The 25,037-nt window shown below is 42.6% G+C and overlaps 1 protein-coding gene across 2 annotated transcripts; it reads left to right on the plus strand.

Moving 5' to 3' along the window:
- The first annotated feature begins 636 nt into the window (after window positions 1-636).
- Window positions 637-23,306, plus strand: LOC115164634 (calcium-binding protein 1). 2 transcript variants are annotated; one of them, XM_029717322.1, is made up of 7 exons: window positions 637-1,563; window positions 20,973-21,003; window positions 21,118-21,261; window positions 21,371-21,480; window positions 21,611-21,685; window positions 21,795-21,867; window positions 22,408-23,306. In XM_029717322.1, exons 1-7 carry the CDS (start codon window positions 862-864, stop codon window positions 22,431-22,433), a joined length of 1,161 nt encoding a protein of 386 aa, XP_029573182.1. In that variant the 5' UTR covers window positions 637-861; the 3' UTR covers window positions 22,434-23,306. The 2 variants fall into 2 exon arrangements, with proteins under 2 accessions (XP_029573182.1, XP_029573183.1); XM_029717323.1 differs by lacking the exon at window positions 637-1,563 and adding an exon at window positions 20,156-20,835.
- Window positions 23,307-25,037: the final 1,731 nt, after the last annotated feature.

Here is a 25,037-nt window from a genome sequence, read left to right on the forward strand (position 1 = left end):
ATGCCCTTTTAGTGTAAGAGCTGTTTGAAAAGACCACCTGAAATTTCTCCCTGTTTTGGTGGGATGGAGTTATGGCCTGCCTGTTGACCTCACCAGGTGGTAAATTAACAGACCAATAAGAAAGAGAGTTCCAAATCTCTCTGCCAATAACAGCTATTTTTCAGTTTTCCCCTCCCCACTCAGACCACTCCCAGAAATTGCTCTTTGTTAAGAAGCTATTTTTGTTTATTTTTGACCATTTTAATTGTTAACAATTACAGTAAGGTACTTAATTGTTATCCAAAAATGATTTGATATTGAGATAAAAAACTGCTGCCTAGGAACTTTTAAAAAAATGGTGGAGGAAATGGGTTTCCATATCCATAGTTATTATCTGCATTCATTTTGGAGCTTTGCCCTCTCTGTTTAAATCAATAGAGATGTAGCCTACCATAGCTGGCAACCGAGAGATGGGCATTGACATTTACTGCTGAATTATGACCCATTCCATTTGAAGACAGCATAGCCTACCGCAATCATTTATGAGCACGGTGTTTGGTCCTCCCACAACAGAACACGCACGGTAAATTCAATGTTCCAGGGACGTTTACATTAGTGACAGGATGACGCGACGTGAACATCGTGCTCTCCCTCATCACTATGATTTTGGTTACGCGTCTGCGCGCGCCCTGCATCAGCGGCCGGGCCACATAGCAATCAGGTGGTAAAATGCAACTTTTAAGGATAGCTTTTGAAGGCAGCTATGGTGTAGTTGTTACCTTACGAGGGCCGACAATGTGAGAAAATGACATAGTTGATGGGTAACCAAACGGCAATGAGTAGGTTAACCGGATGAAACGAGACTAGAAGCAAGACACAATCATGAGCTCCTCTTTTCCCAAATCCGAATCCAAGACCTCATTGCTGAAATCTTCCTCGGCAAGCGGAAGATCGACACACTTCCCTGAACGTACGACAGGAACCGACCGAAATCATCATCATCATCACCACCGTCCAGCTGCAAGTCAAGTGAGCAGCAATGCCGCAGAGGAGTCGTTCTGGTCGGCAGAGTGCGACGTTACTGCGCGGAGACCCCTGTGCCACCCCTCGCTCCTCGGTACCCGGAATAGGGCGACGACCCGAGCTAGTAAGAGCCAGCCCCACGCCCCACATGGCAACGTCCCCGCCGCCCACTCCCAGGATGACCCATCTGAGCAACATGGTGTGGGTCGAGGTGTGAGAGAACGCTGCAAGTCAGCCAAGCATCACCGACACCACCGGAAAACGACCCGGGACGACCAGCCAGCTGCACAACACCACAGCCACACTCACCCTACCCGTTTAGACTCCAGGATAGGCATACAGCCTCACTCAGACTGCAAAGACGACACCGCGCTCTTGTTTGAATCGAGGGACCATACAAGGGCCAGTTCGTCTGCTAGCGTGGATGCCAGCATCCCGTCCCCAGCTTCCTCCTCACCTATCCCCGTATCCAGCCGATCCTCTCACCGCTCTCGAAGGTCCAGCGCAGCATCGTGTGAATCTGACTTTTTGCGGCCAATTCTCAACTCGGTTTTTGGACAGGTAAGACCCTTGCCTAAAACATAATTAAATTGTTAATTAAAAGTATTTCTTAATTATGAAAAATAATAATTCACTTGCAATCACAAATTATAAGGCTAAGCTTCTTCAAATAGTTTCATAATCAACAAGGCCTATTTAGCCTAGTAATGTAGGCTATTTCTTAAGAGGGAGAAGGTCTACCATTATCAGAGTATTGATCTCAGATAGAGAGGTAGTAGTCTGAATGTAATTGATAGTGCATGAAAACTATAGTATTTGAGGTTCACATTACTGTCTTGTAGTGGAATCGTACAGCCATTGAACATTCCTGGCTCACTGAGCCCAGTAAATCAATGACATTATTAATGGATGAGCTTGTCTGTGAAAGCACAGAGGGCTTCAGTGAGTCTTCTTATTAGAGCTCCTCTGTTAATGAACCGTGAAAAGGAAACCATGTAGGCTATCCTCATTGTACATTTCACATAAAATTATCCAGAAATGTAATGCCCACATTTGGTGCACAAATTGTTATCCTCACATGTACGATGATATCACAGGTGATTTAGCCTTACGTTCCAGATTTTTCTGCCTTTGTAATATTTACAGCTACACACATTGCCATATAAAGCCATGTCTCGATTGATGGTTTCTCAGCATGGATGTTCAGTAGTAGGCCTACACATTGAAATGAGAGAGGAGAGAGGCAGAGGAGATAGAGAGATACAGAGTAGAACGGTTCTGAAGTGTTCATTTGTATTACACTGAAATCAATGTGATTTGCATATTCATAAATACATTGATTTAAAAAAATAACTATCTTTTTTGTATTTTGCTGTTTGACGGTAGCCGAGTCACATTGAAGGTAGCCGAGTCACATTGAAGGTAGCCTAGTCACATTGAAGTATCTCGTCACGATGAAAGGATGTTAGATGTTCCTCACTGCACTCCGAACAGGTGTTTTCCAAACATGTGCTGGATGTGTTTATAGGTATTCAAGTTATTGTCCAGAAATAAATAGCCAATTGTTATTCATGCACAGAGCTTAATCTCCATAGTGACATAGGCCTTCCAATAGTCGATTTACTGGTGTTAAGATATGCCTATCTATAGCTCAAGCAATTTGTTTTAGGATGGTTGTGTAAATGTCATAATATGTTAACTAGAGGTCGACCGATTAATCGGAATGGCCGATTAATTAGGACCGATTTCAAGTTTTCATAACAATCGGAAATCGGTATTTTTGGACGCCGATTTGGCCGATTTATTTATTATTATTATTATTATAATTATTATAATTTATTTTTTTAGACCTTTATTTAACTAGGCAAGTCAGTTAAGAACACATTTTTATTTTCAATGACGGCCTAGGAACGGTGGGTTAACTGCCTTGTTCAGGGGCAGAACGACAGATTTTTACCTTGTCAGCTCGGGGATTCAATCTTGCAACCTCACGGTTAACTAGTCCAACGCTCTAACCACCTGCTTTACATTGCACTCCACAAGGTTACGCGAATGCAGTAAGAAGCTAAGGTAAGTTGCTAGCTAGCATTAAACTTATCTTATTAAAAACAATCAATCAATCATAATCACTAGTTAACTACACATGGTTGATGATATTACTAGTTTATCTAGCCTGTCCTGCGTTGCATATAATCGCTTAGGTACACGTTACTCCAACCATAAACATCAATGCCTTTCTTAAAATCAATACACAAGTATATATTTTTAAACCTCCATATTTAGTTAATATTGCCTGCTAACATGAATTTCTTTTAACTAGGGAAAATGTGTCACTTCTCTTGCAAACAGAGTCAGGGTATATGCAGCAGTTTGGGCCGCCTGGCTCGTTGCGAACTGTGAAGACTATTTCTTCCTAACAAAGACAGCCGACTTCGCCAAACGGGGATGATTTAACAAAAGTGCATTTGCGAAAAAAGCACAATCGTTGCACGACTGTACCCAACCATAAACATCAATGCCTTTATTAAAATCAATACACAGAAGTATATATTTTTAAACCTGCATATTTAGCTAAAAGAAATCCAGGTTAGCAGGCAATATTAACCAGGTGAAATTGTGTCATTTTGCGTTCATTGCACGCAGAGTCAGTGTTTATGCAACAGTTTGGGCCGCCTGGCTCGTTGCAAACTAATTTGCCAGAATTTTACGTAATTATGACATAACATTGAAGATTGTGCAATGTAACAGGAATAACGTTTTGTTTTCGAGATGATAGTTTCCGGATTCAACCATATTAATGACCTAAGGCTCGTATTTCTGTGTGTTATTATATTATAATTAAGTCTATGATTTGATAGAGCAGTCTGACTGAGCGGTGGTAGGCAGCAGCAGGCTCGTAAGCATTCATTCAAAATAGCACTTTTGTGCGTTTTGCCAGCAGCCCTTCGCAATGCATTGCGCTGTTTATGACTTCAAGCCTGTCAACTCCCGAGATTAGGCTGGTGTAACCGATGTGAAATGGCTAGCTAGTTAGCCAGGTGCGCGCTAATAGCGTTTCAAACGTCACTCGCTCTGAGACTTGGAGTAGTTGTTTCCCTTCCTCTACATGGGTAACGCTGCTTCGAGGGTGGCTGTTGTCGAAGTGTTCCTGATTCGAGCCCAGGTAGGAGCGAGGAGAGGGACGGAAGCTATACTGTTACACTGGCAAGACTAAAGTGCCTATAAGAACATCCAATTGTCAAAGGTATATGAAATACAAATGGTATAGAGAGAAATAGTCCTATAATAACTACAACCTAAAACTTCTTACCTGGGAATATTGAAGACTCATGTTAAAAGGAACCACCAGCTTTCATATGTTCTCATGTTCTGAGCAAGGAACTTAAACGTTAGCTTTTTTACATGGCACATATTGCACTTTTACTTTCTTCTCCAACACTTTGTTTTTGCATTATTTAAACCAAATTGAACATGTTTCATTATTTATTTGAGGCTAAATTGATTTTATTGATGTATTATATTAAGTTAAAATAAGTGTTCATTCAGTATTGTTGTAATTGTCATTATTACTAATAAATAAAGAAATAAAAAAACCGGCTGATTAATCGGCATCGGCTTTTTTGACCCTCCAATAATCGGTATCGGTATCGGCGTTGAAAAAAAAAATCATAATCGGTCGACCTCTAATGTTAACTACAGTTGATGCTTATAAGCCACATGGAATACAGTAGTAACTACATTCAGACATTATAATGACACTTTACGCTAGAGGACACTCTGATAATGTATTAGTATTGCTCAAAATAAAACATGATAAGATCAGAAAACATTCCTATATTAGTGAATGATTTGTGTCCCTGCTCTGTAAACATAGTAATGTGCTGGCACTGACCCTTCTGCAGACTGGGGTCCTTAGTATTCATAAATAGGAAGTTGGTATTGGTCTGTCAATGGGAGTGTGCGGCATCATGGAATGGACACTTGACTTTGTGGATTACTCTTGACTTGTATGGTGATGGTGTGTTGTGATATGCTATGCCTCATACTTTGGTTATAATCTATTCAATAAGTGTCCTGCGGATTAGGTGGAGTATATTATGTGTTCTCAATGTTTAATTAGTTTCCTTTTGTGTTTTTGCTGAGCGTTTGCAAACTGAAGCTTTGGTGCTTCTAACAATGAAGTCAATGAGTCTTTGTGACAACCCTCAGCTCAGCAGCCAATCTATTTCCATAATTGTTTTGTCTCTCGGGTGTTTTCCCTGTCATCTGTGAGTCAGTCAGGAAGTGTGTGCCAGTGAAACATAAGCTCAATATGAATCAGCTATTTATGACACAGTAATTGAGAGGTGGTGAGACACAGGGAGAAGCGTAACACATCTTCTATTAGATCCCAATGTAGCATGTGTTATAAGACACAATGTTTCTGAGACAGATAAAGCAGCCATCTCATTCTACCTAGTTGCTTTTTTTTCTTACAGACTACCGGTATAACAGAATGTTCCAAAATGAATCCAATGCTCCAATGTTCTACCTCCCTCCATGTTTTTTTCTCCCTCCCCTTCCATGACGTTCTCTGTTCATTTGGCTCTGTATTTGTTAGGTCAGTGTGACCTTGTCATAGTCTACAGAGTGGTGGAGATGGGAGGGGGAGAGGGGAGGAGAGTGAAGGATAGAGGGATGACGGGGAAAATAGGGGGTAGGAGATAGAGAGCCAGGTGACAGTTGAGCAGAAAAATGTATTCATCTCCAATGTGCCTGTACATTTACAATGAATTATTTACAGGCACATTAAAAGGAACTGTGCATTTTACAGTCAGAGTTCCATCTAGAGCTTAAAACCAGGTGTGAAATTGAACAGAGTTTGATGTGTACTGTCTACATGTGGATGTGCATGCGTACACATCTGCATGATGCTAACATGATGCAATCAAACCAGAGAATGGCTCTGATCAGATGTGGGATGTGTTCTGAAGTTCACCATGACTCTGAGAAAGAATGCTACATTAGCTAAATATGCTCCTACCAAGATGAATCATCACCTGAGAGAGAGAGAGAGAGAGAGAGAGAGAGAGAGAGAGAGAGAGAGGGAGGAAGGTTATATCAGAGATTTTGTAGAAATAACTTACACCATCTGCGTGTTTCACGGTCATCCAACGTGTCAGCCAATTCTCATTGCCTATCTCCCAAAGTAGCTGCATATTTTGCTGGTTTTACATTTATAGCCTATTGATGAACAATTTAAGGAAATGGCTCAATAAATGAGTGGGGCATGTTGTATTTGTCTCACAGTGATAACTGTGATATCAATGGCAGTGCAACCAACCGTAGTGCAAATTGCCCCCTCTGGTACACCTGAAAGACAAAACTCTTGAGGTGTAGTGGTCTACTACTTTATTCATCAGTACTGTACAGTCAGGGATCATTTTCATGGCTTGGCAGTTGAAAGTGGAATTAAAAACACTCAATGGCACAGCAGTATATAATAATCCATTCATTAAACCATGAATTACTACTAGTCCCACCTAAACCTGCACTTAACGCATGGTAAAAACATTGTTACAAATACTTTTGCAATTGTCCCTGCATATTATCCTCATTTTGTTATATATTTGCTTAAAATTGTTGATGGTGTTTATTCAAGCTTGCATTCTTTATATGTGCCAGAAAATGGTATCCTGCCGCTTTTAGACAGATGAGCCTTTTTTTAAACACCTGCTGCCCCCTAAATATCTCTGCACAACCTTCCTGCTGATTAGAATCGTGTATGTTTGTGTAGGTAATGGAATGTGTCATGTGTTTTGAGAGAAACGGAAGGAGACTATGTGGGTAAAGGATCGGCATCTTCTCTCTGCATTATTTGTTTCAGCTTGTGCATTTTATGGGAAAGTTGGATCTACCTCCCCTTCCCCCCCCTTTTCCATCTCTTGTTCCCTCCCTCTTACTCCTTCTTCCTCCCTTCCTCCCTCCCTCTGTCCTTCTCTCTCCCTCTCTCTTACTGTTTTTGTTGGTCCTGTCACTTTCGTTTCCACTTTCGTTAGGTGCTAATCAGCTCAGCTCTCTCTCAGTATCATTCTTACACTCAGTACCTCAAATCAAAACAAATGTAGTCACATGCGCCGAATACACCATGTAGACCTTACCGTGAAATGCTTACTCACAAGCCCTTAACCAACAATGCAGTTTTAAGAAAAAAAAGAGTTAAGAAAATATTTACAAACTAAACTATAGTAAAAGAAAGTAACACAATAACAATAACAAGGCTATATACAGGCTGTACCGGTACCGGGTCAATGTGCGGGGGCCAAGGTTAGTCGAGGTAATTGAGGAAATATGTACATGTACACTACTGTTCAAAAGTTTGGGGTCACTTAGAAATGTCCTTGTTTTGGAAAGAAAAGCAATTTTTTGGTCCATTAAAATAACATCAAATTGATTAGAAATACAGTGTAGACATTGTTAATGTTGTAAATTACTATTGTAGCTGGAAACGGCAGATTTATGGAATATCTACTTAGACGTACAGAGGCCCATTATCAGCAACCATCACTCCTGTGTTCCAATGGCAAGTTGTGTTAGCTAATCCAAGTTTAGCATTTTAAAAGGCTAATTGATCATTAGAAAACCCTTTTTCAATTATGTTAGCACAGCTGAAAACTGTTGTTCTGATTTTAAAGAAGCAATAAAACTGGCCATCTTTAGACTAGTTGAGTATCTGGAGCATCAGCATTTGTGGGTTTGATTACAGGCTCAAAATGACCAGAAACAAATAATTTTCTTCTGAAACTCGTCAGTCTATTCTTGTTCTGAGAAATGAAGGCTATTCCATGCGAGAAATTGCCAAGAAACTGAAGATCTCGTACAACGCTGTGTACTACTCCCTTCACAGAACAGCGCACAATGGCTCTAAACAGAAATGAATAAGGAGTGGAAGGCCCTGGTACACAACTGAGCAAGAGGAGAAGTACATTAGTGTGTCTAGTTTGAGAAACAGATGCCTCACAAGTCCTCAACTAGCAGCTTCATTAAATAGTACCCGCAAAACACCAGTCTCAAGGTCAACAGTGAAGAGACGCAGAAAAAATGAAAATATGCTGGAGGAGTGCTTGACGCCATCTGTCAAGCATGGTGGAGGCAATGTGATGGTCTGGGGTGTGCTTTGGTGGTGGTAAAGTGGCAGATGTGTACAGGGTAAAAGGGATCTTGAAGAAGGAAGGCTATCACTCCATTTTACAATGCCATGCCATACCCTGTGGATGGCGCTTAATTGCAGCCAATTTCCTCCTACAACAGGACAATGACCAAAGCACAGCTCCAAACTATGCAATAACTTTTTAGGGAAGAAGCAGTCAGCTGGTATTCTGTCTATAATGGAGTGGCCAGCACAGTCACCGGATGTCAACCCTATTGAGCTGTTGTGGGAGCAGCTTGACCGTATGGTACGTAAGAAGTGCCCATCAAGCCAATCCAATTTGTGGGAGGTTGTCATTGTCGTGTGTGTAGGTGGCAGGGAAGTCAGGCGCAGGAGAAACCAACTTGGTGTAACTGGAGTAGTTTAAGATAAAACAAACTCCAAAAACCAATGTACATAAAAAAAATAACATGGGTAAAATAACCCGTCGCGCACCAATACAAAATACACGAGCACATAACAACAAACAATCTCTGACAAGCACATGAGGGGAAACAGAGGGTTAAATACACAACATGTAATGAATGGGATTGGAACCAGGTGTGTTGGAAGACAAGACAAAACCAATGGAAAATGAAAAATGGATCAGTGATGGCTAGAAGACCGGTGACGTCGACCGCCGAGCACCACCCGAACAAGGAGGGGCATCGACTTCGGCAGAAGTCGTGGCAGAGGTGCTTCAGGAAGCATGGGGTGAAATCTCTTCAGATTACCTCGACAAACTGACAACTAGAATGCCAAAGGTCTGCAAGGCTGTAATTGCTGCAAATGGAGGAATCTTTGACGAAAGCAAAGTTTCAAGGACACAATTATTATTTCAATTAAAAATCAGTATTTATAACCTTGTCAACGTCTTGACTATGTTTCCTATTCATTTTGCAACTAATTTCATGTATGTTTTCATGGAAAACAAGGACATTTCTAAGTGACCCCCTACTTTTGAACGGTAGTGTAGGTAGGGGTAAAGTGACTATGCATAGATAATAAACAGCGAGTAGCAGCAGCGTGAAAAAACAAGGGGTCAATTCAATTAGTCCGGGTAGCCATTTGATTAACTGTTCAGCAGTCTTGTGGCTTGAGGGTAGAAGCTGTTAAGGAGCCTTTTGGACCTAGACTTGGCGCTCCTGTACCGCTTGGCATGCGGTAGAAGAGAGAACAGTCTATGACTAGGGTGGCTGGAGTCTTTGACAATTTTTTGTGCCTCTGACACCGCCTGGTATAGAGGTCCTGGATAGCAGGAAGCTTGGCCCCAGTGATGTACTGGGCTGTACACACTACCCTCTGTAGCGCATTGCTGTCAGATGTCTACCAGTTGCCATACCAGGCAGTGATGCGACCAGTCAGGATGCTATCGATGGTGCAGCTGTAGAACTTTTTGCGGATCCGAGTACCCATGCCAAATCTTTTCTGTCTCCTGAGGGGGAATAGGCGTTGTCGTGCACTCTTCACGACTGTCGTGGTGTGTTTGGACCATGATCGTTTGTTGGTGATGTGGACACCAAGGATCTTGAAGCTCTCGACCTCTATCCACATGGATCTACCTCAAACCTGTGTTATCTCTCCTCTCCTCCAAACCCTCTCAGAAAGACCCTTGTGGTATTTTTATGTCTGGTGCAAACCCTTGTTTTCTACCATTGGGAACTGTGTAAAATCTCCTTTTAGAAGCCTCTCCAAAAAGGTAAGGTTGTATTTAATGTGATGCACTGTAGCCAGGGTTGAGGAGTAATTGATTACATGTAATCAGTTACATGTATTCTGATTACAAAATACTGTAACTCTACGGATACGTTACCAGAAAAAAAGATTGAAATCATTTGAAAAACTAGATGATTACTTCTTGGATTACTTTTAAATTCAGAAAGGATGTTTGCGAAAAAAATACATTATGACACTTTTCTGTTTTCTTAATGACATTCAATTCAGCATTGAAAAGTCAGAGACCGCAATGATGACACACCAAATGCATTTGATGGATCCTTTTTGTGTTCTTTGAATGCCTCTTAAGGGTAAAGTAGTCTGAAGGAATCAGATTACGTTACAGAGTTTTGGTAGTCCAAAAGTTATATTACTGATTACAATTTTGGACAGGTAACTAGTAACTGTAACGCATTACATTTACAAAGTTACCTACCCAACCCTGACTATAGCACATGTGCTCTACCTCTCCAGCTGTCTATCCTCTATGTCTTGTGTCTGTTCCCATTTGACGTCAATTGAGTATGTAGAATGCTTATTGGTCATTGTATGGATATTGTTAGTATGCCAAAAGTTCCCGGATGTCGTACTAAACTTGCCAAAATACGAAGTATACAAGCAGCGGACACTCAATCCATGCTTTTAGGGCCCATAATGCAATTCTTCCGAAAATGGGCGTGGCTTCACATTTTCAGATTTGAAGAAAATGGTGGAAAATATGCAGCTGAAGTCCGACGAGAGTGGTTACAAATGCATTGCTTTAACTAATTATGTCAAATTTTAAGAAAATGTTAAGGAATGTAATAAAGAAATGACTTCAAATAAGTTACGTTACGCGTTATGTTGGATGACAATTTGTTAGCTACGCTATCCTTATGAAACGCATAGCATTACATCAGTATGTAATCATTTTCGGGTGATATGTATTTGTGTAATGAGGGAGGGTGTGGCGAAAGTGAATAACACCTTATATCAAGGTGTGCATAATTATTAGGCAGCCTCATTACCTCAGGTAAAATGGGCCAAAAAAGAGATTTAACTGACACTGAAAAGCCCAAAAATGTAAAATGCATTTCAGACGGATGCGACACTCTTTAAATAGCTAAACTATTGAGGCATGACCACCGGACAATCAAACGTTTTGTTGCGAATAGTCAACTGGGGTGCAAAAAACGCATGGGGAAGAAAAGGCGCTAATTAACTGCAAAAGACTTGAGAAGAATTAAACGTCAAACTACCAGGAACCCATTATCCTCCAGTGCCACCATATTCCAGAACTGCAACCTACCTGGAGTGTTCAAAAGTACAAGGTGTCAAGTGCTCAGAGACATGGCCAAGGTCAAGAAGACTGAAACAAGACCACCACTGAATAAGATTCACAAGTTGAAGCGTCAAGATTGGGCAAAGAAATACCTGAAGACAGATTTTTCAAAGGTTTTATGGACAGATGAAATGAAAGTGACTCTTGATGGACCAAATGGATGGGCCCGTGGCTGGATCAGTAATGGACACAGGGCACCACTTTGAGTCAGGTGCCAGCAAGATGAAGGAGGGGTACTGGTATGGGCTGCTATCATTGAGGATGAGGTAGTTGGACCTTTTCAGGTTGAAGATGGACTGAAACTCAACTACCAAACCTACTGCCAGTTCCTGGAAGATTCTTTTGTCAAACAGTGGTACAGGAAGAAGTCCTCAGCATTCTAGAAGGCCATGATCTTTATGCATGATAATGCTCCATCGCATGCATCCAAGTACTCCACTGCTTGGCTAGTCAGCAAGGGCCTCAAAGATGCCTGAATAACGACCTGGCCCCCTTCCTCACCTGACTTAAATCCTATTGAGAACTTGTGGACCCTTCTCAAATGTGAGATTTACAGTGAGGGAAGACAATACACCTCTTTGAACAGCATTTGGGATGCTGTGGTTGCTGCTTCAGCGAAAATGTATTCTGAACAGATCAAGAAGCTGACAGACTCCATGGATGGAAGGCTCATGGCAGTTATTGAAAAGAAGGGTGGCTATATTGGTCACTGAATATTTTTGAAAGGCCAAAGATTTTATATAATTGTCATTTTGTGTTACTTATCTGTTACACTTACTCTAAAAATTGAGAATCAACAAGTGAGTTGAGAGAAATAATTTTTGTAATTTAGTTGCCTAATAATTCTGCACACTAATAGTTGCCTAATAATTGTGCACACTTATATATTTCCCTGAGAAAGACAAAACTCAATTTTCCTTTGTTAAACATTCAGGTTTGAGGTTCAATAACATTTTGGATTGACTGAGAGCATTGTGTTTGTTCAACAGTAAAATTAATCCCGAGGAATACAATTTGCCTAACAATTGTGCACGCTGTGTACATCAAACTTGCCAGGCAGTATATTAACTATATGCTAATTAACTATCCAACATTTATTGACTCCAACATTTATTACTCCAAAAAAAGGAGTAATTAAATTGTATCCAGCAGCACAGTTACAGTCACCAACAATCTGGATAACATGAAAACAGCCTAACCAGCTCTGCTAAGGCGAGTAAAATGGTCAGAGTGAGGTGTTCTCTCATTTGTGTCTGGAAGTAGCTAGCTTGGGTGCTTGACTGCCGTTGTAAGGTTCAGAACGCTCGGATCCCTAACCCTACTCCTCGGCCAGATCAAAACGCTCTGAGTTTACGAATGGACAATCTGACAATCGCACTCCAGATTGAATTTACGAACACACCCGACATCATAAAATGTCTAGCTAGTCATTTGTTATGCTAACAAGCTAGCAAGAGGTTGCATAGCCACACCATCAACTTCCGGTAAACAGGCGAAGCGCTAGTATGCTCAACTGAAACGATACCTTTCATTTACAGTATACTAAAATGAAATAATAGTATGTAGTATATACTCATTAAGTATGTTGTATACAGTATGTTATTATGGGTACTCAAACACAGCTCATGTCCATATTATGTCAAGAACAGCTCAAATAAGCAAAGCGAAACAATAGTCCATCAGTACTTTAAGACATGAAGGTCAGTCAATCGGGAAGATTTCAAGAACTTTGAAAGTTTCTTCAAGTGCAGTCGCAAAAACCATCAAGCTTTATGATGAAACTGGCTCTCATGAGGACCGCCACAGGAAAGGAAGACCCAGAGTTACCTCTGCTGCAGAGGATAAGTTCACAGAGTTCAAGTAACAGACACATCTCAACATCAACTGTTCAGAGAAGACTGCATGAATCAGGCCTTCATGGTCGAATTGCTGCAAAGAAACCACCACTAAAGGACACCAATAATAAGAAGAGATTTGCTTGGCCCAAGAAACACGAGCATTGGATATTAGACCGGTGGAAATCTGTCCTTTGGTCTGATGGGTCCAAATTTGAGATTTTTGCTTCCAACCGCCGTGTCTTTGCGAGACGCAGAGTAGGTGAACGGATGATCTCCACATGTTCGGTTCCCACGGTGAAGCATGGAGGAGTAGGTGTGATGGTGTGGGGGTGCTTTGCTGGTGGTACTGTCAGTGATTTATTTAGAATTCAAGGCACACTTAACCAGCATGGCTATCACAGCATTCTGCAGTGGTTTCTGGTTTGCGCTTAGTGGGACTGTCATTTGTTTTTCAACAGGACAATGACGCAAAACACACCTCCAGGCTGTGTAAGGGCTATTTGACCAAGGAGAGTGATGGAGTGCTGCATCAGATGACCTGACCTCCACAATCACCTGACCTCAACCCAATTGAGATGTTTTGGGATGAGTTGGACCACAGAGTGATGGAAAAGCAGACAACAAGTGCTCAGCATATGTGGGAACTCCTTCAAGACTGTTAGAAAAGCATTCCTCATAAGCTGGTTGAGAGAATGCCAAGAATGTGCAAAGCTGTCATCAAGGCAAATGGTGGCTACTTTGAAGAATATAAAATATATTTTGATTTGTTTAACACTTTTTTCATTACTGCATGATTCCATATGTATTATTTCATAGTATTCTACAATGCAGAAAATAGTAAAAATAAAGAAAAACCCTTGAATGAGTAGGTGTGTCCAAACTTTCAACTGGTACTGTATTACTAGAATAAGAACAAGTCACTTGTCATTTGATTTATTACATTTACATATACAGTAAAGTTCATAACAGTCTGTAGACTGCAGAGCTCTTCATCTGTGTAAATTAGTTTACAAAGCGATGAAGAGTATTTTTATACTGTTTGTCTACTCATGTCAGGCCACGTTTTTACAATTATATTTCACTCATGACAGCAAAACATTTTTTGGGGACATCTACTACTTTCACAATGCCTCTTACCATGCCTATTTATACCTATACTTGGCCTGCCTCTTGGAACATGCTCTGTCGTAGAAAAAAATATTTGAACCAAATATAAATTGCAAGTGAAGTCTTTGGCACAAATGGTCGGTCTTGGGCATCAGTGTAGAATGATGGAGAGATCCAGGTTCTAGTAGCAGATCCAGGTTCTAGTAGCAGATCCAGGTTCTAGTAGCAGATCCAGGTTCTAGTAGAGTATTAAGAGTTAAATGGAATACACGTGTGAGTGCAGTCCTAGTTCACTGAAAGAAAGTATCTTCTCTTCCATCTATTCTCTGCCTTTCATCCACTAGTCTTTCTCGCCTTTCCCCCTGTGTGTGTGCTTACTGTCGTGTTGACAGTGTATAGGTCTCAAGTGCCAGTCTACATGATGTGACCGGTAAACTGTTATGATGAATGAATGGAAAGTTCCACACACGTTTTTATTGATGTGGATATACAGTCCCTCCACCCCTCTCTTTTGCGCCCTCTCTCTCTCTCTCTCTCCCTCTCTCTGTCTCGAACACACACACACACACACACTAAAACATTCACATTTAGAACACATTTTACTGACAGCGATGACAGCAAGTGTGACGTTACTGATAACAAGCACTGTAAAAGTCTCCACTGATGTGCCAACAGGCTTGCTAACAGACCCCATCCCGCTGGAAGCATTAGCAGATCTACTATAACTATTGCAATCAGTCATGTTTGCTGTGTGAAAGGTTTATGTAAAAAAAATCACTTTGATAAATTAGGAAGTGGGAGTAGGATGAATGGGAGTAATTTATTAAACGGGAGGGCTTTTGGGTGTGAAAGCTGTCGATAATTCCTGCTAGACTAGCATAAAGGAAATTTGATAAAAAAGTAGCAAGCAGCACAAGCTACTGACTGATAAGTATTACAACATGACTGCAGCATGACAGAATTAACAGGTCAAAGGTAGGGCCCTAAACACATTGAACAGGTCATTCATATGAAAGGATATTATGCACTACAACCCTTACAATGTTTTTTTTTCTATCAGATTTATTTGACACGGCATGTAGATTTTTGAGAAATTAGAGACTCACTGACGCTATACAGATCAAATTGACTTACTACTCCCTCTCAACTCTACCTCTGAGTTCATTCTGTCCCGAAGCTGCTGTTGACTACAGGTCTCTAACACTGTCTCTGTCCCCCTATACCCGAACCCCCCTGGAAAGCTGGTCCAGGAAGACAGGAGGCAGTACAGAGGTGGTGCAGTCCTGTGATGAAAGGGGCCTCCCCATTTGAGGGGCCTATCAGGAGCCGCTCATAACCCTAGCACAAAACTGCGCTTTCATTCACAACATTATGAGGCCCACCTGCATCTTCCTGCTCAAGAGCCTGGCTGATATCAGGCAGGCTGTAAGTAAGTCTGGACACACACAAACACATATGCACTGAGTATACCAAACATTAAGAACACCTTTCTAATAATGAGTTGCACCTCCTTTTGCCCTCAGAACAGCCTCAATTCGTCGGGCATGGACTCTACAAGCTGTCGAAAGCATTCCACAGTGATGCTACCCCATATTGACTCCAATGCATCCCACAGTTGTGTCAAGTTGTCTGAATGTCCTTTGGGTGGTGGACCATTCTTGATACACACGGGAAACTGTTGAGCATGAAAAACCCAGCAGCATTGCAGTTTCTTGACACAAACCTGTACGCCTGGCACCTACTACCATACCCCGTTCAAAGGCACTAACATTTTTTGTGTTGCCCATTCGCAGTATGAATGGCACACATACACAATCTACGTGTATTATCTCAATGCTTAAAAATCCTTCTTTAACCTGTCTCCTCCCCTTCATCTACACTGATTGAAGTGTATTTAACAAGTGACATCAATAAGGGATCATAGCTTTCACCTAGATTCACCTGGTCAGTCTATGTCATGGAAAGAGCAGGTGTTCTTAATACTTTGCATACATTGGTGTGTGTGTGTGTGTGTGTGTGCTCGCTCCGGTCCGGAGCGAGCAGTCGCACTTCGCTTCGCTCCACAGGTAATATTACACTTCTTTACATTACAACGGTTTGGTTTGTTTGATCTGAGCAATTTTTCTTAGCTATCAAAGATAATTGTGTAGTTTAGAGTAATTAGAGTAATTATCGAGGCTAGCTATTTTTTCGTCCTCCTAACGTAGTCAACACTGCTAGCTGCTAGCTAGTCATCACTGCTAGCTAGCCAACCTCTACCGACTAGCAGCACTGTAGAAACTATTACATTACAACGGAACGACTTGATTAGTGTAGTGTTAGTGTTAGTTAGCTAGCTACATAGTTGGCTTTGCTGTCTTTGTATCTAAGATAATTGTGTAGTTTAGAGTAATTATCGAGGCTAGCTAGCCAGCCGCGACGCGACGCCTTGTCCTGACTCCAGACTTAGTCAACACGCCTAGTCATCAAACCCACTGCTAGCTAGTGGGTTTGCTAGCTAGCCAACCGTTACCGACTAGCAGCGCTGTAGATACTAATACATTACAACGGAACGATTTGACTAGTGCAGTGTTAGCTAGCTAGCTACATAGTTGTCTTTGTCATAGCTTGATAATTGTGTAGTTTAGTAATTATCGAGGTTAGCTAGCCAGCTATTTCCGTCCCCCGCGACGCCATTGTTCCATACCTAGCCAACTATTACCGACGAGCAGCACTGTAGAAACTAAATACATTACAAAGGAACGTCTTGATTAGTGTTATGTTAGCTAGCTACAAAGTTGCTTTTGTATAATAGCCAACCTCTACCGACTAGTAGCACTGTAGAAACTATCACATTACAACGGAACGACTTGATCAGTGTAGTGTTGTGTTAGTTAGCTAGCATTTTCGTCATTTTAGTCAATAAGATTTTTGCAACGTAAGCTTAACTTTGTGAACATTCGAGACATGTAGTCCACTTGTCATTCCAATCTCCTTTGCTTTAGCGTAGCCTCTTCTGTAGCTTGTCAACTATGTGTCTGTCTATCCCTGTTCTCTCCCCTCTGCACAGGCCATACAAACGCTTCACACCGCGTGGCCGCTGCCACTCTAACCTGGTGGTCCCAGCGCGCACGACCCACGTGGAGTTCCAGGTCTCCGGCAGCCTCTGGAACTGCCGGTCTGCGGCCAACAAGGCTGAGTTCATCTCAGCCTATGCTACCCTCCAGTCCCTAGACTTCCTGGCGCTGACGGAAACATGGATTACCACAGATAACACTGCTACTCCTACTGCTCTCTCCTCGTCTGCCCACGTGTTCTCGCATACCCCTAGAGCATCGAGCCAGCGGGGTGGTGGCACTGGAATCCTCATCTCTCCCAAGTGGACATTCTCTCTTTCTCCCCTGACCCATCTGTCTATCTCCTCATTTGAATTCCATGCTGTCACAGTTACCAGCCCTTTCAAGCTTAACATCCTTATCATTTATCGCCCTCCAGGTTCCCTTGGAGAGTTCATCAATGAGCTTGACGCCTTGATAAGTTCCTTTGCTGAGGATGGCTCACCTCTCACAGTTCTGGGTGACTTTAACCTCCCCACGTCTACCTTTGACTCATTCCTCTCTGCCTCTTTCTTTCCACTCCTCTCCTCTTTTGACCTCACCTTCCCCCCCTACTCACAAGGCAGGCAATATGCTTGACCTCATCTTTACTAGATGCTGTTCTTCCACTAATCTCATTGCAACTCCCCTCCAAGTCTCCGACCACTACCTTGTATCCTTTTCCCTCTCGCTCTCATCCAACACTTCTCACTCTGCCCCTACTCGGATGGTATTGCGCCGTCCCAACCTTCGCTCTCTCTCTCCCGCTACTCTCTCCTCTTCCATCCTATCATCTCTTCCCTCTGCTCAAACCTTCTCCAACCTATCTCCTGATTCTGCCTCCTCAACCCTCCTCTCCTCCCTTTCTGCATCCTTTGATTTGCTCTGTCCCCTATCCTCCAGGCCGGCTCGGTCCTCCCCTCCTGCTCCGTGGCTCTACGACTCACTGCGAGCTCACAGAACAGGGCTCCGGGCAGCCGAGCGGAAATGGAGGAAAACTCGCCTCCCTGCGGACCTGGCATCCTTTCACTCCCTCCTTTCTACATTTTCCTCTTCTGTCTCTGCTGCTAAAGCCACTTTCTACCACTCTAAATTCCAAGCATCTGCCTCTAACCCTAGGAAGCTCTTTGCTACCTTCTCCTCCCTCCTGAATCCTCCTCCCCCTCCCCCCCTCCTCCCTCTCTGCGGATGACTTCGTCAACCATTTTGAAAAGAAGGTTGATGACATCCGATCCTCGTTTGCTAAGTCAAACGACACCGCTGTTCCTGCTCACACTGCCCTACCCTGTGCTTTGACCTCTTTCTCCCCCCTCTCTCCAGATGAAATCTTGCGTCTTGTGATGGCCGGCCGCCCAACAACCTGCCCACTTGACCCTATCCCCTCCTCTCTTCTCCAGACCATTTCCGGTGACCTTCTCCCCTACCTCACCTCGCTCATCAACTCATCCTTGACCGCTGGCTACGTCCCTTCCGTCTTCAAGAGAGCGAGAGTTGCACCCCTTCTAAAAAAAACTACACTCGATCCCTCCGATGTCAACAACTACAGACCATTATCCCTTCTTTCTTTTCTCTCCAAAACTCTTGAACGTGCCGTCCTTGGCCAGCTCTCCTGCTATCTCTCTCAGAATGACCTTGATCCTAATCAGTCAGGTTTCAAGACTGGGCATTCAACTGAGACTGCTCTTCTCTGTGTCACGGAAGCTCTCCGCACTGCTAAAGCTAACTCTCTCTCCTCTGCTCTCATCCTTCTAGACCTATCTGCTGCCTTTGATACTGTGAACCATCAGATCCTCCTCTCCACCCTTTCCGAGCTGGGCATCTCCGGCGCGGCCCACGCTTGGATTGCGTCCTACCTGACAGGTCGCTCCTACCAGGTGGCGTGGCGAGAATCTGTCTCCGCACCACGTGCTCTCACCACTGGTGTCCCCCAGGGCTCTGTTCTAGGCCCTCTCCTATTCTCACTATACACCAAGTCACTTGGCTCTGTCATATCCTCACATGGTCTCTCCTATCATTGCTACGCAGACGACACACAATTAATCTTCTCCTTTCCCCCTTCTGATAACCAGGTGGCAAATCGCATCTCTGCATGTCTGGCAGACATATCAGTGTGGATGACGGATCACCACCTCAAGCTGAACCTCGGCAAGACGGAGCTGCTCTTCCTCCCGGGGAAGGACTGCCCGTTCCACGATCTCACCATCACGATTGACAACTCCCTTGTGTCCTCCTCCCAGAGTGCTAAGAACCTTGGCGTGACCCTGGACAACACCCTGTCGTTCTCCACTAACATCAAGGCGGTGACCCGATCCTGTAGGTTCATGCTCTACAACATTCGCAGAGTACGACCCTGCCTCACACAGGAAGCGGCGCAGGTCCTAGTCCAGGCACTTGTCATCTCCCGTCTGGATTACTGCAACTCACTGTTGGCTGGGCTCCCTGCCTGTGCCATTAAACCCCTACAACTCATCCAGAACGCCGCAGCCCGTCTGGTGTTCAAGTTCTCTCACGTCACCCCGCTCCTCCGCTCTCTCCACTGGCTTCCAGCTGAAGCTCGCATCCGCTACAAGTCCATGGTGCTTGCCTACGGAGCTGTGAGGGGAACGGCACCTCCGTACCTTCAGGCTCTGATCAGGCCCTACACCCAAACAAGGGCACTGCGTTCATCCACCTCTGGCCTGCTCGCCTACCTACCTCTGAGGAAGCACAGTTCCCGCTCAGCCCAGTCAAAACTGTTCGCTGCTCTGGCACCCCAATGGTGGAACAAGCTCCCTCACGACGCCAGGACAGCGGAGTCAATCACCACCTTCCGGAGACACCTGAAACCCCACCTCTTTAAGGAATACCTGGGATAGGATAAAGTAATCCTTCTAACTCCCCCAAAGATTTAGATGCACTATTGTAAAGTGGTTGTTCCACTGGATATCATAAGGTGAATGCACCAATTTGTAAGTCGCTCTGGATAAGAGCGTCTGCTAAATGTAATGTAAATGTAATGTAAATGTGTGTGTGTGTGTGTGGGGCAGATAAAGTACAAATATGTGGATTAGACCGCAAACAGGGACTTACCTACCTGGGGCTACTGTACTCCTTGGTCAACGCTCTTTGTTTTACATTCTATGTTTGTGTTGTGACTGATGTCAAAAGAAACCCCTGCAGTTTGTTCCATTATTGGATTCATTTAGGATTCTGATGGCTGTTTGATGTTTAGCCAAATATATTTCTTCGGGCCACTATGTTTACACTTCTCCCTGCAGATTAACCCCTAAGGGTTCTGGGATATGTCTCTCTCTCTCTCTCTCTCTCTCTCTCTGTCCTCTATATCCTTTAAAGGTTGCTTTCATTATAAGCAAGAGCTGAACAAAGAACATAGCTACATTCCTTGCAGACTGAAAGACATGCGTTTCCCGTTTGTGCTCTGTCTCTGATGACGCTGGGAGCAGTCTGAATGGGAGTCATTAAGATGTTTGAAAACATTCCAGTGACTATATATATAGCTATTGTGCCTTGCTTGAGTTCCACCAGAATAGATAGAGGATTATCATGGCGCAGACCGCAGATTCACCTTTTGAAGTCGCTATGTTCCTGGGATTGTTAACATCAGATAGTGTAAGAATATAATATGATGGACGTTGACAATTGTTGTCTCTAAACGACTTAATCATAATCTTTATTTATTCATTGTTAATAACTTAATTTTATTTGAAGTTCTGATTACACGGACACTGTCTTTTTTGCCCCAATAGGACAGAGACCTGAGGCCAGAGGAGATTGATGGTAAGTTGTTTTTCATTAATGTTCCTGTGCTTGTCTCTCTGTAGTTGGGTCTCTGGTAGTGGCAGGAGTTTTCAGATTACAGGAGAGTAATCTTTCTCTGTATTCTCTCTGCAGAGTTGCGGGATGCTTTTAAGGAGTTTGATAAGGACAAAGATGGTTTCATCAGCTGTAAAGACCTGGGAAACTGTATGAGAACCATGGGATACATGCCTACTGAAATGGAGTTGATAGAACTGAGCCAACAGATCAACATGAATTGTAAGAGTGTGCCCTAGTCTAGATAGTTGCAGTACAGGTACATTACACCATGGTTTGCTAATTCCCTCCCCATAACATTCTCTCCCTCATTCCTTCTCTTTTTGGGAAGTGGGAGGTCATGTTGACTTTGAGGATTTTGTGGAGTTGATGGGCCCCAAACTTCTTGCTGAAACTGCAGATATGATTGGTGTGAAAGAACTGAGGGATGCCTTCAAAGAGGTGAGAAACTGGATTGCCAGAGAGAGAGGGAGGAGAGGGTGATTACGGAGAGAAGTAGTTCTATTGCCTGTCTGTCTAATATTTCATGCTCTGGATTATGAATGTGATCATTTGTTTTTTCCTCATGAAGTTTGACACCAATGGTGATGGAGCGATAAGCACAGCTGAGCTGAGAGAAGCCATGAGGAAGTTGCTGGGACAACAGGTGAGGTTACCAAATGAAGTCTGTCTGAGTAGCTTAATCGATGTATGCATCACTACTAAAAACTGTTTGTTTTTCACACACGTATTCCTCCTTTGTTACTGGACTGTAGGTTGGCCACAAGGACTTAGAAGATATCCTGAGGGACATCGACTTGAATGGTGATGGGCATGTTGACTTTGAAGGTAAGCTGATGCAGAGTTTATTTATCTATACCAACAGAATAATAAAATCACAGACAATATTGTAATAGCTAGAGATTTTGCTATTCATGCTGTGTGCAAGCTAGTCTTCAGCTGATGGGACAGGAGTGCTTCATAAACGCTTGATGTCAACTGGTCTTCCTTACTCTTCAATTTCATGATATTTCCTTCCTTTTATCCACTTTCTGGCAAAGCTTCAAATAGCTTTGACATTTGCAAACTGCCTATTTCAACCATGTAAGGAAAGTGTGGTCTCCTCCTGTGTTTTCCTTATAACAGCGAGAACACAATCCCTATACCCCAATTCTTAAACTGGTAAATGCATTATGATACAGTATTCAATATGTCTGTCGGCTGCAGACAACTATGGGGCCCCACTGCTCTCTGTGACTCAAATATAGACATGTGCAGTAACATGTGATACTGTCCACTTTCACACATAGTCTGCATGTCCTATGCATATTTTAACACACACAGACTGAACTTCTAATATTTGACAGATCTTATCCTCTCTTTTCACAGAGTTTGTACGAATGATGTCCCGCTGAGAGGAAGAATGGTCGATATGGCTTCAAGTTAATTATTCTGAATGTGAACCTCTGCCCCTTTGTCATCATCATTGAATGAGCAAAACGGAGTAAATACTTGGACCTCTGAGCTATCTTTTCCTGAGAAAAACTGGAATTAAAGCCCTTACCTCTAAGTAGAAACGGAAGACCACGGTACTGGTCAAAATAGTGTTCTTCGCTAAAAGCCCCACATTCCAACTTAGACAGGTTCTACTGTAGCTTACAGACTGACCCGCTAATGGTTTCCGCACTATTAACCCTCCACGAACTGTATACACTTGTGTGTAGCCTGCTGTTTAGGCAAGTTTTGTTTCTCAACCTTTAAATGGCAATATTACTTGTGACTACTGATACGTTGTTCAAGTTTGGGTAATAGAGTGAGAAAAGCAGTCTTATTTGTGTGTGTGTGTTTGTCACTGTGATCTTTTGTGAGGTGATCACTGTGTTTACCCAGCACCATAAAAGCACCAGATCCTCTCTAATGCACTGGGTTTATGGTACAAGCAAGAGCTAAGAGGACCTCAGCAAACACGTCAACCCCAGATCTGGAAAATAGTAGCTTTTCTTCACATTTGTGTGCAGTGAATAAACATGATGGTTTATGTGTACAGAATCTTGTCTGTCTGTCTGTCTGTCTGTCTCTCTGTCTCTCTGTCTGTCTGTCTGTTGGTACAGTTTGACAAATAAATTCCAGAGTCCTAGTTTGTCATTGTGCTGTTTTTATGCATGCCAGAGACAAACCTAATTTGAAATATAGTATGTATCTGTATGGGTGTGACAGTAAATGTAATACATTGTCTAATGTATATAGTAGGCTACGCAATCTACTAAAAATAAATGTCTACTTGTGAACCTGTTTTTTTCCAGTGATGCAATAAGTCCTAGGGAAATAGCTATATGGTGTAAAGCCAGGAAAGAAGAGAAGGATTTAACTATTGCAATACAAGACAAACATGTAAAGGGCCTATATTAGGGTCTAGTGTGAAGTGAAGAAGTGTCTCACAAGGACATTGGACTGACACATCTAACCTTCCTTTTCATTTTTTGCATAATGGTTAAACAATACAGAGCAATAGGCCTAGAACATTCTGGGCTCTAACAATATCAAAATTTAAGAAAATATTCAAACAGATATTGCTAAAGGCTGACCTTGACAGAACAGAAATTATTTGGAGCAGTGTTTGTGTTATTAGCGGGAACAGGATACGAGACAGAGACGTTTTCATGGTACCAGGATACAACAATGGTGCGCGAATGATTGGCTGGCTGGAACAGAAGAACAAGTTGTCATGGCAACTGTCTCGCTCGACCACCTGGATCCGCAGGAGCGGCGAAACATCTCTCTTCTTTGTTCCCTACCGTCTGTCTTGACAGGACCCAAAATCCGCACGGGCTCCATCGTGTGGTAAATGTCTAGGAATACATTTTGTTTTGAGTTCTTGATCTCAATTTTCGAAACTGAAGAGATGCAAGGGATACAATTGTCTCATCGTTAGCATACAGCTAGCTACACAGCACTTTAAAAAAGTCAGGTGCAGGTTTCTTTCATCATAGTGTTCGCTGTATGCATATTGTGTGGGAATTGTGTTGTGTGTATTGCTGAATTGTCATATGTTGATATGATTATGTAGGCTACAGGTTGTGTTTTCCTAGTGACAACATATCGGCATGGTCTGTTGTGGTTGATCAAAACCCAGGGCACAGTTTCTAAACCAGTGGTCACCAATTGATCGCCTAGTCATCACCAAACATTTCTGTAGCAAAGTGTGTGTTCGCTGTTGACGGTAGGTGCACATGATTCAGAAGCCCTGCGCACCCATTTTGAACCATTTTATTTGTCTGAAAAGACAAACTCCGCCTACCCGGCAGACCAGGGAGTTAAGTGGCTAAATCGAGTGCGCCTACTCTGCTGGCCAATCGGATAGCTCACATCACCGTGCCTACAAGCTTCCAAGACAGGAGGACCCCGGCGACAGAAAAGTTAGTTACTAGCCAACGTGAGAATTCATAACTTTTAAAACCATGCTCAGATAAATACTTTTAAAAAATACAGCAAAGACCTGCTGTTTATATGAGTGAGTTAATGACAAAGTTTTTATTCAGCAGTCTTTATTAAACACTATTACAAAACAAAAATGCGCTTCTCTATACTTCCACTCACGCTGCAGCTACAATGAATGAGTTGGCAAGTTCTTCGATAGACGCATTTTTTTATTTAATCAAATGTAATTTGTCACATTCGCGGAATACAACAGGTGTAGACCTTATCGTGAAACGTTTACTTACAACCACATAACCAACAATGCAGTGTTAAGAAAACATTTACTAAATAAGTTTTAAAAAGTAACACAATAAAATAACAGAAACAACTTAGAACCAACTTCACGTCAGGATAGGCAACCGAAATTAATAAGTAATGTGTGTGTGTTATATTAAACATAGAGGAGGGAGAAAAATGTAGGCAAGCAATAAACATTTCAGAATAACTAGTCGGCAGGCCATTTTCTTGCCTGCCGAAATTCTCCCCCCCTATCTTGGGACTGCAAGGCCTGGCACACTTCAGAATAATTTTGTTAACTCATG

The sequence above is a fragment of the Salmo trutta genome, chromosome 27 (genome assembly GCF_901001165.1).
Source record: "Salmo trutta chromosome 27, fSalTru1.1, whole genome shotgun sequence".
NCBI classification, from domain to species: domain Eukaryota; kingdom Metazoa; phylum Chordata; class Actinopteri; order Salmoniformes; family Salmonidae; genus Salmo; species Salmo trutta.

What these genes read in the sequence shown, in the direction of transcription:
- LOC115164634 (XM_029717322.1), top strand. Translation starts at nt 862, where the DNA reads ATGAGCTCCTCTTTTCCCAAATCCGAATCCAAGACCTCATTGCTGAAA. An exon ending in GGAAGTTGCTGGGACAACAG is followed by an intron (nt 21,686 to 21,794) that starts GTGAGGTTACCA and finishes ACTGGACTGTAG; the next exon opens with GTTGGCCACAAGGACTTAGA. An exon ending in TGGGCATGTTGACTTTGAAG is followed by an intron (nt 21,868 to 22,407) that starts GTAAGCTGATGC and finishes CTCTTTTCACAG; the next exon opens with AGTTTGTACGAATGATGTCC.